Here is a 21,026-nt window from a genome sequence, read left to right on the forward strand (position 1 = left end):
GGGGTGGCCTAAATGGTTTTAGGAGTCAAGCAGATAGCAGATGGGGATGAAGAAAGGCTACCAGAGGACGAGAAGATGGCACCTCAAAGGCCCTGCTTTGAGTAGCCCACAGGTACTCAGTTCAAAACCAGTAGGGAAGGGAGGATCTTCTGTCATTAAATGGGTCAATACAAACCTCCACTATTCTCCCTGGGGAAACCCAGGTTGGAGAAAGCACAGTGCCCTATGGGGTTCTCATACCTCCAAATTGTACCAGATAACTGGGCCTGGGAAAGGCTAATAATTTGGGGAAACAGAAGAAGAAAGGGGCAAATGCTGAGAATGACCTTATGGAACGTGGGACATCTGGAAACATGTCAGAGGGAATAAGTACCAGGTGCTAGGCAAATACTGAGAAGGGTAGGAACAGATCTATTGGTTTCACCTTGCCTTTCCCTCATCTATGAAATGGAACAGATACCACCCTCTGATGCCTGCATGAGATGCCTGTATGAGATGCCTGCATAAGGTGGCACCTGGAAAGCTTCTGGCCTGTGCCTCAAAACATGTCAATCCTCACATTCCCCAGCCACTTGCTACCTCCCACCACCTGCCATCTGGTCCTTCTTGCACATATAAACATTTATTGGGTAGAAGCCAAAGCAGCGACTGGTATGTTTGGGAACCTTTGGTTTAACAGAGAACAGTGCAAAATCAGAAATGATTCCTATCATATATATTGTGTCATGATTTCCTTCTCAACTGCAGTTCTATACATGAGAAAATGAAGGTTCTGGAAGGTTGGGTACCATGCTCACTGTCATTTAGCCCATGAACAGAAGGGCTGGGGTTTGAATTCAGGCCCAATCTGCTTCAAGTGCCCAGAAAAGTAGAAGATGATTCCTGTCACGCAGAGGCCTGCAAACAAGCTGGAAGATATGGCTGACTTCCACAGCACAACCAAATGCATCACAGAGGCAGGAGAGCAGCAAGGAATGGCCCAGCACAGCAGAAGCCATAGCAGTCGCTGTGCCTGGCCACACTTAGTCCACAGAAAGCCCCCTAGGGTTTGGTGACCAAAATGAAACAGGGAACATCTGTTGAGTGTTTTAGCTTCAAGCAGAAGCAGAACTTGGACGGAAGATGGCATGAGATGGAGAGGCCAATGCTGATAATACAATGACAGTATAGAAGCAGGTCTGTGCACGTGCCATCAGGACAACCTTCTAGTAAGTTCTCTTGTCATACAGTTCCTCATTTATTCAGTTCTGCCCAGACAACAAGCTCAGGTTTCCCTGTACACTATCTATAGAAGAAATGCTTTGCTAAGTGCTAAGTGGTGCAAATGCAATCTGTGACACAGTATTTCTTTTACTTAGGAGAATGAGCCATTTTCCAGCCCCTCCAAGCCATCCAGAAGAATGCATTCCGACTTTGGCTCCTCCATGGTAGAGTCTGGGTCCCTACATGCTGGGAAGAAGCAGACCCAGCAGCACCCTAGAACAGGCTGCTGTAAGGACGCCATGTCATCAGATAACAGTCACTGCTCAGGGACTGTAAGCCACCGCCATCTTCTTCTAAGGTGCCATCAACTCCTTCCATGCCCAACCTATTCTTCCAGACGTTTCCCACCCACCTACTAAGGCAGGCAGGAATTTACCATGCTTAACTAACAGAGAGAGAAAGTGAACCCCCAGAAGGGGAAGGCAGAGGCCAGCTCACAGCTCAGCAGTGAGAGGCTGAGCCAGTCTCGACTCCTGGCTTCAGGGACCCCTTCCCTGCCATTTGCTGGGCCGTGTTCTTGCTTATCTTTTATTGACCCTTCAATTTTTTTCTCATATTTTACTGTATAAATACAGATATAGAAAGTCACATAAGGGGATTATTATAGGACAAACACCCTTGTAACCTCCTAATGCTGCTAAGTCACAACAAAAACCAAACTCTTTATGCCATCCTAATTAACAGACCCCTCCACCCAAAAGTGACAAGTGCCCCAACTTTTGTTAACAATTGCTTCCTTACTTTTCTTTATGGTTTAATTGCTCAAGTACACATCCTTACACTATATATTAGTCTTGTCCACTTCCATTTTGTCTGTGATGATCCTTTAAAATCTCTTCATGTTTCCCTTCTATCTCTTTCTTTTCCTTACAAGTGAACTGCTAAAGAATCTGACCTGTAAAGTTCCCACAAGCTAGAAAACTACACACTCATAATACATTCTTCTGTTCTCTATATGCCTGGCAATTAGGCAGCCTGATCCGAGGCTTGACTAACGCAGGCTTGGTCACATTGGAAGGGTGCTGGCAGTGCTGTGCTCTTGTTCTGGTGAGAGCAACCCTTGATGCTGGGGATTAGATCTATGGATCCCCCGGGACTGACAAAGCAGTGAGGATCTAATTCTTTCAGCGTGCTTTCATTTCTGACCTGAATACTTTCATAAGGAGATGTTTTCCTTCTTTTACGATTTGGCTTTCTAGTGCCTCAGTGCATACAGTAAACTATTTCATTCATTCCATTTATTTACTTAATTTTCAAAATACTGAATTAGAACTCATAAACTTAAATGTATTTGATGAGTCTACTGCAATTTTATTCTTCTTTAAATTCAAATTGCTCCATATTTGGCCTGAGTCCCTTTATCATGACTTAGAAATCTTTGATAGTTTCCTTGCCATCTGGACACAGGTAAAGATATTCTAGGCCTACTGTAGACCTTCCTCTCCCAAAACTGCATGAAGTTTCTTGTAAGAATATGTTTCAAGATCACAATCTAATAGTTAAGGATGTTCATTGCTCAAGGATCAGTGGCCCTGTGGCCTGCCTGCCTGCCTTTCTCTCTGTCTCTCGGTCTCTGTCTGTCTGTCTGTCTCTTTCTGTCCCCCCACACCTCACGATTTCAAACACTGTTTCTAATTTGATCATTCAAATTTGGGACTATAATTTTTTCTTGGCTATTTTTGTATTTCTCCCATACCAAGAACCCCGATTCTCAACAACACAGCAGATGATAGGATTAGAACACATCTTAACTATTCAACTGTCATATTCTATGTTATATCAGAAAGTTTCATAATACAATACTACTATTACCACCACTAATTATATTCTTGCATATGTTATCAGCATTTCCTCCCATTTTTTATATGTATTTCCATTTTTTTATAGCTGAGGCATGCACAGAAACAGAAAAGTATGGCCCACACTCAGAAAAAAAAAAAAAAAGAGTAGTTGATGAGCCTACTCCTAAATGGACTCACAGCTCAAAAATCCACATGACTGAGCTAGGGATTTAGCTCAGTGGCACTGCACCTGCCTGGCAAGTACAAGGTTCTAAATTCGATTCCCAGTATCAAAAAAGTAAAATAAAATAAAATAAATCAGAGAATTTCCTTCTTCAAAAAAAATCCACATGATGGACTTCTAAGAAGGAACTGCAAGTATGATCAAAGAATTAATTAAAACTATCTTTAAAGATTAAAAGAAAATAAGATGACAGTGACTCAACAAATAGGGGCTCTCAACAGATGGACAGAAACTAAGAAAATAAACAAAATGGTTATTATAGTTGAAAAGTATTTTGACTAAAATGAAAAATTCCCTAAATGGGCTTATAGAAGCTTTAAGATGGCAGAAAAATCACTGAACTTAAAGATAGATGAATAAAAATTATCTAATCTACAGAAAAAACAATAAAGAAAAATGAACAGAGACATGTAAAAATAAAACCCCTGAAAGACAAAGGCAAATCAAATCTTGAAAGCAACAACCCTAAAACAACCACATACAGGGAATAGCCATAAGATTAACAGTGACCTCTTAATTAGATAAAAGGGGAAGATATACACAAAGTGCTAAAAGAAAAAATTAAAACCAAGACTCCTATATTCAGTAGATCTATCTGTTTGCACCTATAATCTCAGTAACTATGTGGGTGGGTTTGGCTGAGGTAAGAGGATCCTAAATTTGAGGCCAGCTTGGGCAACTCAGCAAGATATTGTCTCAAGATAAAATTTTAAAATGGCTAGGGCTGAAGCTCAGTGGTACAGCACTTGCCTAGTGTGAGGACCTAGGCTTAATCTCCAGTACTAAGGAAAAAAAGAAAGGAAAAGAATGCAAAATAAAGGTATTCCTAGGTAAAGTGAGAGAACCCATAGTTAATAGACTTGCCTAACACACAGTTTTAAGTAAGTTTTTGGGCTGCAAGGAGATGGCATCAGATGGTGATATGAATCCACAGAAATAAATCAATAAGAGCACCTGGACTTGTCAGTATGTGGGTAAATACAAAAGACTGTTTAATAAGCTTTTTTATCTTTTTTTTTTTCTTTCTTTCTTTTTTGGTACCAGGGATAGAACTCAGATCCTTGTGATTGTGAGGCAGGCGCTGGAACCACTGAGCTAAATCCCCAGCCCCTAGCTTTTTTATCTTTTTAAATGTTCTATTTAAAAAGATATATATACAAGAAAAATTAGTGTACTGCACTGTTGTATTTATAACATAAAGACATTAATAGCACAAAGAAGAAGGGAGGAAAGTTGCTTTAATTTACTGAATTAAGTCAGTATTAACCTGAAATAGACTGTGATAAATTAAGATGTATGCTGTAATCCATAGAGGAACCAGAACAATTTTTTTTTTAATTTTCAAAAATAAAAGAAGAATTAAAGCAGTATATGTACTAAAAAGTATTTTTAACACAAGTGGTTAATAGAGAAGGAATAAAGAATAAAAAAAACAAAGACATGAGAGCTGGGTGTGGTCGTGCATGCCTGTAATCCCAGCATTCAGGAAGCTGAGGCAGGAGGATTGCTGTGAGTTCGAGACCAGCCTGGGCCACAAAGTGAGTTCCAGGTCAGTCTCAACTACACAGTGAGACCCTGTCTCAAGAAAAAAAAAAGATATGAGAAACAAAAAGGAAAAGAGTAAATGTAAATCCAGTCATACCAAGTTATATCAATCATGTATAATTAAGTACTTCATTCAAAAGGCAAAGATTTTATGAGAGAAAAAGCAATACCCAACTATATGTAAGAGAGCGAAAGATACTTTAATTCAAAGATATAAATAGGTTGAAAGTCAAAGGACATCAAAAATGGGGTACAATATAAACAGTAGGCAACTTAATAGTAGGTAAAATATATTTCAAGTCAAGAAATATTACTAGACACAAGAGACATCTATCAAAAACTTGTGGCTAACGTGACCCTTAATGGTGAAAGACTGAATGCTGGAACCCTCCTATACTGTAGTAGTATAGCCAGTTTGGAAAACAATTGGACACTTTCTTTAAAAGTTAAACATAAACTTACCATATGACCTATCAATTCAGCTCCTACAGGTCTATATAAGAGGCTGAAAATAAATGTCTATGGAAAGAATTGTACATGAATGTTCACAGCATTCTTCGTAATAACCAGTAAGTGGTAACAATCCAAATGTCCATCACTTGGTGAACAGGTAAGTGAAACAGAATAATTATGTGACCTACATAAGTCCTGACCTACATGCTACAATGTGTGTGAGATTCAAGATCATTATGTTAAGACCATTATGTTAAGGGCCGGGTATTTAGCTCAGTGGTGCTGCCGCCTACCTCTCAAGCGCATGGACCAGAGTTCAATCCCCCCATACCCCTCCCCCCAAAAAAGACCATTATGTTAAGTGAAAGAAGTGAGGCACACATATTCTACCATTACATTCATGTGAAATTTCTAGAAAAGGCAAATCTACAGACACAGCTAGGATGGGTGTGGAGACATTAGAAAAAGTCACGAAGAACTTTCTAGGGTGATGAAAATGCTTGAAATCCGAATTGCAAAGATCATTGCAAAATTGTATAACTTTATTAAAAACAAATGTACTGTATATTTAAAATGGGTAAAATGTTGATATATAAATGATACCTGAATAAAGCTGTTAAAATAATATATCAGGTACATCTCCCCACTTTTATCTTAATCTTCCTGTTCTTTGTTCCATGTCATTTCTTAGTCAACTTTCATTTCACTTCTGGCAATTTCTCCTCATAATGGGGCCCAGTCCCTGCAAAGAACTTTACTGGGATAGTTTCAAGACTTCAGAGAAGCAGGACCGCTCCAGCCCCATGGACCACACTTCAAAATGGCCACACTTTCCCCTAAACATTTGCTCCTATTTTGGGCTCTCCTGTTGTCAGGTCCTTCAGACACCCTATTGCTTCTGGCTGTTTTCTTCCACAAAATGCAAATAATATTCAGCCATGATGCTGTCTGATACTATCTTCCTAGATTTCTTAACTGCCGATTCTTGCTTTCCCTTCCAAGGGCAATGGCAAACCTTCTATTCTGGAGGGTCTTATTTGTTCATCTAGCCAACCTTCATACAGTGCTTACTATGAGCCAGACATTGTTCAAGCACAGTGTAATCACTAAATCACTTAGTCCACCTAGGTCTAGGAAATAGGTACTGTCATTATCCCCAGTTGCACACAAAGAAACAGAGAGAGCAAAGCAACTTGCCTATGTCACTCCGCTAGTAAACAGAACACACAAGGATCCAAACCCGAGCAGATGGACCCAGCTATGAAATACTGCCCCACTTCATGTCCCTAAGATCTCTGTGAGATTATAAATTTTGCCCCTCCTTCAAAGACCAAGATCAAATGTCAATTCTTCCGAAAAAACAAAAACAAAAAGAAAAGAAAACTTCATGAATTCCCCCGAGTAGTTAGCTACTTCCTTATTCCTCTCCCTTCTCCAGTATGTCTCCCTCGTTACAGCATTTTCCAAAGCATGTTACAATTTTTATTGACATCCTTGTCTTCCCTATTAGCTCAGAGAATACTTTTTATTATCTTATATTCCCAGAACTTACCCAGGGGGCTTCCAATAAACATCATGGAACTGAGTAGGCAGTAGTTTGAAGTTTTGGGGTTGTTTGTTTGTTTGTTTGTTTAATTTACCAGCTCAAAATGTACTTGAAAGCAATACAGTTGCAACTTTTAAAAAACACATGTGATTCGGGTTTCACTAAGTCTGGCTAATGAGTTTTTGTGGGTGTTCTTCAGAAGAAACACAGCTCGGATTCTTCCTGGCATTTTAACTGCACGTTTCCCACATGTAGCGATGCTCTCCTTCTGATGCTAATGTGCCAGGAAGATTCAAAGGAGAACCAGCAACTGGGACCATCAGCCAGGCAGCACAGAGAGATGGGAGGATGCAAATATGCCAACAGGTGGCAGAAGGAAGATCTAGCAGGAGAAAGGTACAGTGTGTCCTTGCCAAATCTAGAGAATTACCACCAAAGGCCCTTGTGAATAAAAAGTAAAAATGTAAATTTAAAACAGAGAATAAGGTGGGAAAACAAAATGTCAATTAAAAAAAACTAATTCATTGATTTTTAAATCCTATAATATGATACAGGATTTCCTATAAGAGCACACCTAGCCATATTACAGGCTTCCTCCTTGGCAGGCAGATCTATGGCAGATATTGCTATACAAATACAAAGGTAGAGACATATGAAAATGCACAGCCCCTCTTTATTTTCCATAGAAGGTTCTAGTAATGCCTAAGTCATAACTTCTCCCAAGATGTCTCAGTCATTTTTCTGGGCTTTAGCTCAATCTCTCTGCAATTCTAAGTTCTGACTAAAAATAATCTCTATAAAACAAGGCTGGAGAGGAAAATGATGACTTTTAAAGATGGGTATGAAATATCCTTTGAAAAGAGCTGGGACTCTACCCCTCTCCCCACCCTTAGAACGTGATACCGAAGCCAGGGCAGAGAAAAAAGCACGTTAGTGAGCTTTGCTGTGGGAAAAGCCAGAGAGGGATCTACACGTGCCCTCACACTGTCCTTCCCATCACCCTGCCTCCTGCAGACATCACTAAATCACCAAGACAGCTCCCCACAGTCTGACAGGCCCCAAAGGGTGGTAGTTGGCTTCTTTCTTGACCACAAAGGATGCAGATTCCTCTTTCCCAACACACGTGTCATTTCAAGACTCTCCCCTCAAGAGTGCCTACAAAGGCCACATTAAATACTCGCATGGTTCTCTGTCCAACTTTGCCTGTGATGTTTCAACTGGAGCAGATACACACTTCAAGTCTTAAAAACCTGAAAGTCTGGGAGGCTGTGGGAGCAAATGTTCTCAGCAGCTAAGCCCTGGAAGCTCTTTCCTGCTGTGGGAACTCCAGAATCCCATCCAGATGTGTACACAGGCTTAAGTAAGGAGGCCCACAAGCATCGGAATCCCACCATGCTGGGAATTTCCCAGAAATTGAAGCCTTCTTGAGGAATTATAATAAAGCTAGTATCTCTATAACTACCCTCCAACCTCAGAGACAGGACAGAAAGCGGAGGTCCCTACAATCTTCCCAGAAAACATTATTTCTTGCTGGGGTTAAGGAAATGCTTTGATACCCAGCACCTTCTGTCTGAAAAGAGTGAAATCATGTTCAGGAAGACCTACATGGTCTCAGTACACCTCCCTGTCTACCTCCAAGAAGCAATAGCAGATGCATAAATTCCACAAAGCTGGTCCAACTCCTCTTGTTAATCCTGATACCCTTAGCACCCAGTACAGTGCTCAGCACATCTAGTTTTCAATAAGTACATGTTACATTGACTATTTTAAAAGAAAATTGCGATTGCTACATAGGCATCTATAAGCCAGAGACGTATCAGCCAAAAATGAGTTGTATACTCATTCACTTACTCACTTATTCATTTACAGCTATACAAGGGGCACCATTCAAAGTACAGCTATGTTCTCAAATGATTACTGATAAAAATTCCTACCGAAGTGGAATGCATATGTTCTAGGGAAGGGAGACAGACATAAACAAATTAAGGACAAACAAGATATAATGTGGGCAAAGAGTTAACGAATTCCTTCTTCTTCTGCTTGAGAATGTGACCTTTGGTTAACTTTCTAGTTCTGTTGCCTTGGAAACCTAATAAAGATGGCATGTCATTTATGCTACTAGGCTACACTGCTTATGTTAACAATGACCCCTGACTGATAACTTGCATCTGGACTGGGAGGAGCCATAGAAACCTGATGAGGACATCAGCTGTGGCCTTTCTTGAGTGCGGCAACTCTTAGGACTGAGCACAGCCCTTGGGAGGACCTGAAAACTAGGAGTGGCCCAGGGCAGAGTGCACACCTACTCAGCGTGAGCCATATTCCTAGCACCTGAGCTGTCACCTGAGGCCAGAGGGACGGAGAACAGCTCTATGCAGCTCAATGGACTGCTGAGAGCACACCTGCATTGGGGCCAATCCTTGACGCTGCCCTTATGGCTGTGTCCTGAATTCTTCTAGACAGAGGGGTGCCTGGTGTGGCCTGTGCACTGACCCAGAAGATCCCTGGACACCATCACTCATAGCATATTTACTGCCAGTTAAATGCTAAGGGGGAAAATGAAGCACAGAAAGGAAGATGCCTTCGCTGGACAAGCTGCCACTCAGGATCCTTGACTGCTTCACTCACTACCTTGCCTCAACTAGTTACCTACATCCACAATCTCTCTGGGGGTTTCTGCTCCATCACTTCAGGAAAACTTCCCGTAACCACCAAATGTAGGTCATTTCATTTTAAAATGGAGTGTCCGCGCTATCTTAGGAAGCAGATAGACATCTAAGAGTAAGGACAATCTGATCCCTCCCCAAGTCACCATCTTATCCCAGGGCCTAAAGAATGCCTGCCACAGAGCAGAAGTGGATACCTGTCAGTGTCACAATGCATCACCTGAAACCAAACAGGTGGGCAGCGCTCCTCAGAGGGCACCTCGCATCCAGGAGCTCATTTTTGAACACTGCCATCCAATATAAAGTTTTTCTATCAGCAATTCCCAGGGGAATCGATCATCACATATCAGTATTGGGACATAATTTAAAAAAACTGAGTTAACTCTGGTTTTTAGATACCACGTTATATAACCATGTCTTTAAAGGAAAAGCTGCAAGGTGAAAAACAAAGGTAAGGAAAAAAATAACTGTCTCTTTCCTCTTTTCTAAAAGCCTTAGTGTACTTGTAATTATTTATTTTTTATTGCTCCACTGAAAATTCCACAGAGATCATTTGCTGTCTCAGTCTAGTTCCGAGCACATAAATATTTGACAGATGACTAAATAAGGGAATGAATAAGCAAACAAATGAAGAATCTCTCCTTCTCCTCTTGCCCCCATTAAAATTAAAAAATAACTAGCCTAGATAAATCCCATATCAGTTGATGTTTCTAGGAATTCTGGTCTTTAAATTGTGGTTAAAGAAATTATAGCCTGCACCTAGCTGAACAGAGCCAGGTGGGGAAGAACCATATGAGATGTAATAATCTGTCATTACGTTCTCCAGGGCCCTCCCCACTGTGGATGCCTAAATGACCTATCCCACCTCCTGCTGGAGCCGAGGACACACCAACATGCTGCACCTGTCTTGGTGAACACTGCTGAAGCTTTCTGGATGCATGGCTTCTGATGCTTATTAGGTACCAGCACTTACAAAGCACCCCAAAAGCAATTATAATACAGTACCTATCCCCAGTAAGTCATCACGGAGAAAAGTCTTAGAGCTTTATAATTAAAATTGATAAGGATCCCTTTGTTTGTATGACTAAAGTTTTGATGGCAGGAAGGGATGAGCCAGATATAGCCCTTGTTTGGACAAAACAGATCTGTCTGATGCTTTTTATTACATAAACAATTACAGCCAGGCAAGCTTTAAAAGTCCTCATTTTCTTCCTTCTTTTTTTAACTCCAAAAGCAATGGACATTTATTCCTCAGTTTTTGTGCAAGAGTGTAAATATGCATTTTAAAGAACCCAATGACTAGAGAGCATCAGCCATGGCCTTCAGGCTGGCCTGGTTTACAATTAGATTAGGAAGAGGAAAAAGGTAACTTACCTAGTTCACATGAATGTTTCTGGCAAATAAAGTTGTTTTCAAGTTTCAAACTACATTTTACTAGAGTCAAGGGAAGACTTCAAAAAAGCCACATACAATATAATTTAAAACTGGATGAGGCCAGGGATTTAGCTCAGCAGTTCGGTGGCCTGCCTTGCAAGCACAAGGACCCGAGTTCAATCCCTGGTACCAAAAAAAGAAAAAATCACAAACAAACAAACAAACAAAAAAAATGGATGAACATCCTTGCAAATGTTAGTGCAAAGTAATTATGTAGACTCTCCAATACAAGATTGTGTTCATGTTTCCCAGGTCTGGTCAGTTACTCTTTTATAATTACAATCACGGAGGCTTCACTTACCAAATAGCAATGCCTTTATGTTTTTATGTCTTATGCACCAAGGGAATGTGACAAGATTTTGGTGAAATGCAGCTTAGCTTCATTAATAAAGGAAATTTCTTAGTTTAACAGTCATGTTCCCAGAATGCTGCACATATAGGTTTTATGAAAATGTTTTCAAGCTTATGTCTCTATCTTGGTTCAATAAAATTACTCTCAAGATTTGTTTTTACTATGTAAACTGGAATTGTTTCATGATTTTGAAATCCAACTAGTATAAATGAAACATTTCAGGAGTGGGGGTAAAATCCACCACTAATCTCCGCTAGACAAAGTTCTTAAAATCAAAAAGCCTATTCACACAAAATTAAATGCAATGACTGTAGTAATCAGTATACAGATTAATCATTCTTGAACGTACAAGCTCCAGAGGAGCAACTGGGTCTTTAAATATACACAAGTATTTCCATCAAATTATTTTCACCCTCAAATCCAAATAGACCTAAGCAGGGCCAGGGATTTAGCTCAGTGGTTCGGTGGCCTGCCTTGCAAGCACAAGGACCTAAGTTCAATCCCCAGGACAAAAACAAAAAACAAATAGACTTAAGCAGTTTAAAACATAAGAAAAATAAGAGCTATTAGCTATGTATTAACTGAGAAATCACATATAAACCAAAGAATATGGAGAGAAGGGGGCTGAAAGGACAAAGGTTGAAGGGGCAGAGATGTAAAAGAGTTGGGAACAAAGCCCATCACACTTTATGTACTAATTGCTCCAATACATTAAAATGTTGACCAGTTAAACTTAGACCTTAAAATACAGGATGTGGGTAGAGTTTAATCTAGTTGGTCATAACTTTCACCTAAGTTATAGGTCCTTCAGAATAGAATGAATACAGAAATAGCTTCATGTTTTTCACAACTGTTTTGAGTTTAAACCGATTCCACTTAAAAACATCTCCTACAGGGCAGTGGAGCTTTTCCCCATCCAAGCACACACATGTACCTACCACCCCTCACACCTTGCTGCTATCCAACTTTAAGTCAATAAGGCAAGCTTTTTAGTCTCACACCAAGGTTATGCCTGAAGAACTGGCTTGTCCTCTGCTAGGAGGCGATGTTGGTACAGAAGTGCAGTATTTGTAGGTTGTTGCTTCTAAGTATGTACAACAGGCAGCACTGCTGTGTCAGGTAAACACGTGTGCAGGGGAAGATGAGGCGTGGGCTCATAGAAAGCAGTCAAATGGAAATCAATAGGACTAAAAGTCCTCATTTTCTAGTGTAATGTATCCCTCTGAGCTATGCTGTCAGGCCATCTTCATGTGTGTCACTGTGGCCTGAATGGCGAGGGAACTGGACGAGGAGAGAGAGCAGGAGAGCAGGTCTCAGCTCTGCTGTCCACAGTTGTGTGAGCCTGAATCAATAGACAAACTCCATCAGGGGAGTGACTGCCCACTCAAAACAGCGCGTGGCGCTAGTAAGGACCTACCGAGGGGCTCAGTAGACACTGCTGGATGATTAATGAACAGACTTCCCTGGAGTTCATTTATAAAGAGCCACAAATACTAACTGCAGTCGAACTCCAGGGTTTTCAGAACCAGTACCCACCACAATTCCACTACTACCAAATTTCCTGCTTGTATGAAATGATTCATGTGAGGTGCTTTGCACACAAGTGAAAGTAGTCAAGAATTTTCACACTTGTGAGCGCCTGAGTGACGTACAGCATCGCCACAGTGACCCCAGATGGCCAGGCTGCGCGAGAAACTCATCGTCTGTAGTTGCTGAAGCCCCACTCACACTCGTCCCTTTCCCTCCCTCCATTCCCACCCTGGACAAGAGGCTCCTGTGGAGGTCAGGATGCAGCTGTGACCACTAAGCCATGTAAAATGGACCAAGTCCAACTGAAATGGAGACCTGAGCCTGGTGGCACCAGGCTCCGGCCAAGAACTACCCTGTCCTTGGCCCTTCCCAGTACCCTGTCCTCATGATCCAACAGCTTCTCCACACCTGGAGAATTAACCCCGCATTCCTTAGTCCGGCATTTAATTTTACATTCCTTTCCAGCACACTGTGGTCTTCTTCATTAACATCTCAGCAACATTTAGCCCAGGCAACTACTTCCTCCCTCCCAGTGTGGCTCCCCATGAAGTCCCACGTGGCTTGCACAGGACTCGCACTCCCACCTCTGACAGCTCCTCCTTTACCGAAGCCCCGCCTCCCAGGTGTCCAAATGGCCCCTGGGCTGGTTCTCCTGGCTCTGTCCTCAGCCCCTCACTGACCTCATCTAGGCCCTGGCTTTGAGTTCATTCAATACTCTGCAACTTCTGCTTTCTAATGAGTTCAGATGCACACACACCCCTCCTATCTGACATTTGCACTTGGACATCTCCTTGGATGGCTCACCAGCATCTCTGACAATCAAGGCACAATCTCGATTCCCTTTTCCAAACCTCATTTCCTTTTCTCCAGCCCATCTAGCCAACTGTTCAAGACTGAAACTGGGGCATCATCTCTGATTTCTCCATTTGCCTCCTCCTGCCCCCCAACTCCAGTTCATCAATTAGTCCTGCCACCAGCAGTTCTAACACACATCTCGGACCCATCCACTCCTCTTGATCTCAGTACTCACACTGCTACCTCTGAGGTGGACATCTAACGTGCTGCCCACCTGGTATCACCTGCCCTTTATTCTGGTGACTTGGGTTTTTTTCTTTGGGCACTCACCATGCTCTCTTGTATGCTGCCACAGCAGACCTTGCTTTTGGGGGATCAGCCAGACTAGCGACCTATGACTCCCTTGCTGCTATGTGTCAGCTATGCTGGACTCCTTTCATAATCTTGAACACTCTGAGCTCTCTCAGAGTCAGGGCCTTGGCACATACCGAGCCCTCTGCTTGGAATACTCTTTCCCCTGCCCTTGGCCTGGTTAGCCCCTCTCGTCCTTTCGGTCTTGGTCGCATCTCAGGGACTGCTTCACTAGACAGCATCCTCCTTGACACCTGGAATGCAGTTCTTACATTCACCAGTGTATGCTGACACTGAGCACAGTACTTAGCACATGGCAGAGTCCAGCAAACACACTTGCTGGATGACTGGCCAAACCCACCACAGGCCAGATCCTGTGCCAAGAGTTTTAAATAAAAATCCTTGGTTCTGACATAAGCCCTTTCTCTAGCCAAGCTGGTCTCCTCATAACCTACAGACTACACACAAAACTGTGTACAGTTCTAACTCCTTCCTTCTCCCAACCTCAGGGATGCCCTCCGGCTCCCCCAGTCTGTTTGCATCATACTATTTTAAGAACACTTCTTGAAATCTTCCTTTTTCTAAATCATGTGGCCACCCCAGCATGGCATTCCTCCTGCTTGGTTCTGTGACAATCTGGGCTACCCCCGTTACAACATGAGCAAACTATCCTGAAACTGCTTCGTTGAATCTTTGATTCTCTATCAGACTTAATTCCACGAATTCTAGGAGGGCAGAGACTTTGTCCTTTCTCTTTACCACTATGTCCTCACTACCTAAGGGCCTAGCACCTAATAGGTGCACAATTAATACTCATTAGATGAAAGAACAAGTGGCCTCACTGAATGATGGGAACTTCAGTTTATTTAAAGTGACTAGGAGTTCTTACACTGCTTAGTCTCTTAACAAACCACATTAGAACTTTTAAAGTGCCAAAGTACACCTCTCGCCCTTTTCTATTACTTCCAGAGGGCAAAGCCCTTTTCTTTTTCATGTCTGTATGTCCTAAAGAGCCATGTACAGACAACTGGTACATATTAAGTGCTGACAGGAAACACGACTGGATTCTCTCATCTTCACCACAGTAGATTCACAATTCAAAAGTAGTGGGCCAAGAGGGCCAGGGATGTGGCTCAGCGGTTCTGCTGCCTGCCTTGCAAGTGCAAGGACCTGAGTTCGATCCCCGGTACCCCCCCCCAAAATAAAGGCTGGAGGGGCCATGATTTAAAATAAAGAACTTAAAAAAAAAGTAGTAGGCCATTTAAGATGTGAACACTTCCAATCGATGAAAGAGGGTAAATGGAGTGCAGAATGCAGAGCCACATAGCTCTGCTGCCTGGCTTCCTGGCCAGCGCCCTCCCCACTGTGGCTTCCACAGTTACACGTGCCTAGGAGCCACTGCTGAACCTGAGGCCAGGCCCCAGAGCACCCCTCCTCAGCAGCCCAGGTGACACAGCAGAGCCCCACAGACTTCTCTCTCAGTCAGGGCTACACTGAGAAGGACTGAACAGGTGCAAAGATCAGCGGGATTATTTGAAAAGATTAAAAACTTTTTAGACCCCTGTATTTGGTGGTGATTAACGGTCTATGTGTTTGACTATCAAAAGAGAACTCAAAAGTTCTTCAACACTCTTTTCTTCCTTGGCGTGGCTACTGAGCACCCCCAGGGAGTCCCCAAAATCTACTTATCTGTGCCTGACCTGCTATTCTGAGTCACGGCCTCCTACCCAGGACTTAGTGATGTGCCCCAGTGAATGGCACAACCCAGCAGGTATGTGTGCCCCATGCTGGTCACCATGTGCTTCTTGCTGAAGTGTTTCCCTACCCTTCCTGAATTAAAACCAGTCAGAGCCAGGGGGAAAACACGCTTCCCACCATCTTGCTCACCCAGTACACCTGACGTGGCTGGCAAGCAAAAGAGTACTTGAAGTGTCACGTACTCTTTGTTTACAAAGATGGTTAAATATTCCTAAAACAAAGTACAGTCATTGAGTGGCCACCCCAAGCCTCTCTGACAAGTCTGGCTCTAATCACTCAAGTAAGAAGCAACTTTTCTCCTCTCAGAAGGCTAAAGGGAACTCGGGATGAAGGGATACTCTGCCATTCGCTGTGCTGCCCACTGAAGGCCCCAATCCTACTGCAGTCTCACCAGTAGGCCCAGCACACTCACCCAAACCCATGGGCCATCAGCGAGTATATGTCCCTGAAGCTAATTGCAATGCACCCAAGCAGAGTTTACTTGTGGTAGCTGTCACTGGAAATCAGCCCTACCTCCAAGCCCTGGCCCGGTGACCTGCACGGGGCCCTGCAATCAAATAAATAGTGTCTCTTTCTCCACACACGTCCACTCCAACTGGACTTGGGCCTTAACCTGGTCCCTGCTCCAACTGGTAAGTCAGCCCACCGCCATCATCAGTGGAAAGTACAATTTGTCACTTGCTGTTTATACCACATGGTGAAAGGACTGAAGGAAAAACCTGGAACCCAGGGCACTGTGTGACCTGCAGCAATCACATCACCTCTGAGTTTGGGCTCCTCTCTAAAATTGGGGAATACTACTAATACTTCCAAGTTCATAGCAGGGCAGTGGACATGGAAGGAAGAATGCTGCGAGGCTCAGTGAAGATGGAGAAAAGGCAATGGTAGACATAAAAAGTGTCACTGATATCCAGGACCTCAGGGTGGCCTGGGAACTGGTCCTAACATCAGTTTGCTCAAATATGCTCAAGGTCACCAGTTCCAGAAAAGGTAGTAGTAGCATTATAAGAGAATAAGATTCATTACTATAACTTAGCATGTCCTCAAGAATGACAACCCCAAAACTGTGTATATACTTCAGTATGTTTCTAAAGAAATACAATGCATTTTACCTGTTTCCACCTCTTATTGCCAAACTGTTCTCTGTTGCATTTTCCTACTATCGAAAACTAATTGGTTCTATCCACTGTATTCTCCAGACACTGGTAGAAAAAGTGCAAAGAGACAAATAAGGAGCAAATCCATCAGAAGACAGAAGTGTGGGAATATGTGAAGGGACAGCAAGTCCTCCCATTCTGCTATTGGTGTCCTCAGACAAATGACCCTCATGTGCAGTTCTCTGGCTCTAAAGAACTCACTTGTGTGAGTTGAGCAGCCTGGTGGTACTTGGCATGTCCAAAGCTCCCACTGGACTCTCTCCTTTGGCCTACGTTATATGGTCTCAGCACCAACCCCTTCTTCTTCCTCCCCAAGAGTAATTGCTCACTACTGCTGTCAAGCCTGCCTGTGGATGCAGCAGGCCCCTCAAGACTCTCTGGTCTTTAGAGCTCAGAGAGAAGGCAAGAGGACAAGGAAAGGAGAGAAAGGCAAGCCCTTACCACTACACCAATGGGCATTTTTTCTTGAACTTGACTAAAGCAAAATAAAATGAGAAATAAGTCAGAAAGCCATCTACAGCATGTACTCCATCATCTGGTGCAAGCCTCTCATTATTATATTTTAGTTGGATTCCGGTGTATAGCCATCATTTCAGAGCCCAACAGTCCTGCTTCTTTCTCCCCAAGGAAAGATTAAAAATAAGTTATCCAGCCCTCCCACTGATCAATCTCATGGAGCATTCTCAATAGAAAGTATGAGTCTCCCCCCATCAGCCCCAAGTGAACTGATTCCATCTCACTACATCTCTCACAGGTTGGAGGGAGGGAGAGCAAGGGTTGACTTCCTGTGATGACCACCATTTATTGTGAAAAGGAAGAAACAGCTCACCATGTGCCCTCCCACCTCCTCTATCTACAACAACGAAGAGAATGAAATCTCAGCTTAGGGGACATGCACCACGACTCAGATGATCTCTGGCAGCGGTAGATGAGATCACACTCGAGAGCACCCTCATGCCAAAGCCACCAAGCTGTTCCAAACATTGGGGTGTTCACTGTGGCCTTTCATGGGCCGTAGTCAGTTGAACCAGAGGCCTTCAGAACAAAGCAGGTCTTTTCTCCCAAACAGATTAACATGATTTAGAAAATAAGCATTCATTCTCAACAACCACAAAATAGATGCAAGCAGCACTGTATCACCAGGTGGGAGGAAATCCCAATTGTGTGATTTACACACCAAGGTTTGAAGTTCTTAAAAACAAAGAGGAAGCCTCTCCCTCGTTCATTTTTCCAGAGGCTGGGGCTGTGCCCCCTCTGCCATTCAAAGCACTATTGGACTGCTGCTAATCTAGAGGAAGGCGACAGGCCTGTAGGTGCCCCCCATGCAAAGCCTAGGAAGAGTGAGGAGGAACCAAATACCTACTGTTCACCTTCATGCAATCTATTCTGCAGCACAAGGTCAAAACAAGGACAACTGAAGAGATGTGGAACAGAATCAGCACATTTCTCACAAGAGCAACACAAAAGGAAAATAAGACATCAGTGAGTCAGAGAGCTGCCCTCCAGTCATGTTCTTCAACCCTTTTCAAAGGCAGCTCCCATGAAAAATGTTCTCACACTCACTGGCAATGAAGACCACCTGCATTTGGCAGATCCAATGTTCAGAATGGATCAGCCATTGAGAGGGAGATACCTTTGTGTGCCAGGGTTTCCACTTTATTGCTTTCCCTGGACAAAGTGGGGAGGCCAGTGCAGCACCATTCACATGGAGGAAGGGCACTGAAGCATGACCTCATTACCCCACCCGCACGGTCTTGGTGCTCCCAACTTGGGGCTCACAGGCACACAGACACACAGGCACCCTCCTCCCTACCTCCCCCAAAATCTCACAGGAAAGCAAGAGAGCCAGGTGGAGAAGAGACAAAAAAAGAGTCGATGCTCATTCTTTCTAAAAATACTCCAGTTGTAGTTCCCATTTAGAACTGCTTTACGACAATAACTAAACTGGAGACGGCAGGTAAGGCTTTCTACCTTCTTTCCTTAGGAAGTGGACTGAAAAAATGAAGAAGCTTACCCATTTTTGAAATAGAGGACATGGGCTCTCTGAAGTCCTGTTTCTAGGAAAAAACCTAGTTCTTGATCGTGGGGAGCAGGGCCAGGCTTAGGGCTTCTGTTTTGAATATTAGTAAGGATTACCTAGAAGGGGAGAAAATCGGAAAACTAATCAGATGCACATCCACACCTACTTCCTTCAAACCCTTGCTCTAAATGCACTGCACAGCTTGAAAACCCGACTTCCTTTCCTGAAGATCAGCACATGGGCAGGATGCAGGAGTGCAAGCACTGGGACAGTAGGGGATGCCTTCTGCTAGGAGAGAGCATCCAGGTGAGCCAGGGACAGGGCAGAGGATCGAGGGTCATCGCTGAGTGGACATGCAGGAGACACCTGAGAGGTGGCACACTCTGCATGACAGGATTATCGTCAGGGAGGCTGTGACATGGAAGCAGATCCCAGCACAGGGCAGAAAATCATCATCCACCAAAACCTGAGGTCATCAGCAGGCAGATCGTGGCTCAGCCCTGCTTCTAGACCTGACCTCTACTGAGAGCTGAGACATGATGGTGCTGGCACTCAAGGGGAGAGCTGAGAGGACCACCTATATTCCTCTCACCAAACTTGGCCTCCTTTCAACAGAAAACAGGGCTGAAAAGGTTTAAATTTTTAGCCTTGCAAGAGAGACTACCAACCAACCAGGAGAAAGACTTGCAAGAAAGGTTTGCCAAGTTGAGTTTGTTAGAGTAAAGAGTAAACACATATTCACTAATCTCTTTAAACTTGCTAGTCAAATACAGCATTTCTCAAAGGGAAACTTCCTCGTGGCCCACACATAAACCATGTAAGTGCTCTTCAAACGTGATGTCCCTATTTGCTAGAAGTCAGCAGCTCTTCAAAAGACTCAGTTGTTAGCCAAACCCCAAGATTTCTTAGAGGTCTTGTTCTCCAAAAGGAGTTGAAGAATTTGCTAGGCTCTCTATCCTATGAGGTTTGGGGAAAAGAAAGGAGGAGGCACACAATGCATGCACCTCCACAGAAGGAAGCCCAGGTGGGAAAACCTTGCATCTGGGTCATACGCGGGCATCTTACTAAAAGCCCCTGGCTCCTTCCCACCCGGGCACTTGGCTGTGCCCTCACTGTGCTCGGGGTTCCCCCTCTCTGGAACCCTCTCCACTCCTCTCCTCTCCATTGCAGAAGCACCCTCCATCCCTGCACTAAAAGTTGGAGAGCACAGACTGACATCGCGGGCACTTTTCCTTTCCCTTTCCAGTTGCCTTCAGAGGATTTCATTTATATCCCTATGAGCTCCAGAGATCAATACACAGCCGCTCTCAAATTTAACCTCTAGGCCAAGGCTTCTCTCATGTAGCCAACTCCACTTCTCAGCAGCCCAACAGGGAGACTTGTGGAATTACCTTTCATTTGCCTCTGAGCATGTTTTTAAATTCTGAACTGCCATGATTACTTTAAAACAAAAACAATTCAGCACAGCATACACACAAAAAAATTTTTTAATCACCTCAAAATTCTACCACACAGAAATAACCAAAGTTAACATTTGTGTGCATACGTATCAAGCAGAGAGTAATAAAATCATTTTACAGAAAGGTCATATGATATATATTAGTTTTAAATTTGAGCCATTACATTTAATTTGTAATTGAAAAAAGAGACTGCAGAAGAGACTGAAGTAGAACCAAAGTAATCACTCAACTTCAGAAAAGTGTTTTAATTCACAGGTCGTTATAAGTTAAAAATGTGTGTGCATCTGTGTGTATATTTATACACTTACATAAAGAGGTAAAGCAGGTCATTATTTAACCTACTTACTTTAGTATATACAGTATTTATTGGCACACAGTACAGATAGAGAAGTTAATATATGAATTCTTCCTACTGTACCTTCTCCTCGGTCTTCCATTTTTATTTTTTATTTCAGCTCCCCTTTTATGTTATATTCTTAATTTTATATTAGTATATATACTCACATAATATACATATACACAGGGGGGTGTGTATGTACAGTTGTTTTGTGTTCAAGAATACTAATTATGATGGACTGGGGATTTAGCTCAGTGGCACTGTGTCTGCCTCACAAGCACATGGTCCTAAGTTTGATCTCAGGTACCGCAAAAAAAAAAAAAAAAAAAAAAAA

General features: G+C 43.0%; 1 protein-coding gene across 3 annotated transcripts in view; it reads right to left on the reverse strand.

The window, feature by feature from the left end:
• Ttc7b (tetratricopeptide repeat domain 7B) overlaps positions 1-21,026 on the reverse strand; it is a 209,242-nt gene that overhangs the window by 137,712 nt on the left and 50,504 nt on the right. For all 3 annotated transcript variants that reach the window (XM_010616298.3, XM_010616297.3, XM_010616299.3), the window contains exon 4: positions 18,890-19,011. In XM_010616298.3, the coding sequence (XP_010614600.1) occupies positions 18,890-19,011 (122 nt within the window). The remainder of the gene's footprint in view (positions 1-18,889; positions 19,012-21,026) is intronic.

This window comes from Fukomys damarensis, unplaced genomic scaffold, assembly GCF_012274545.1.
Source record: "Fukomys damarensis isolate Sample0158 unplaced genomic scaffold, DMR_v1.0_HiC HiC_scaffold_21, whole genome shotgun sequence".
In the NCBI taxonomy this organism is placed as follows: domain Eukaryota; kingdom Metazoa; phylum Chordata; class Mammalia; order Rodentia; family Bathyergidae; genus Fukomys; species Fukomys damarensis.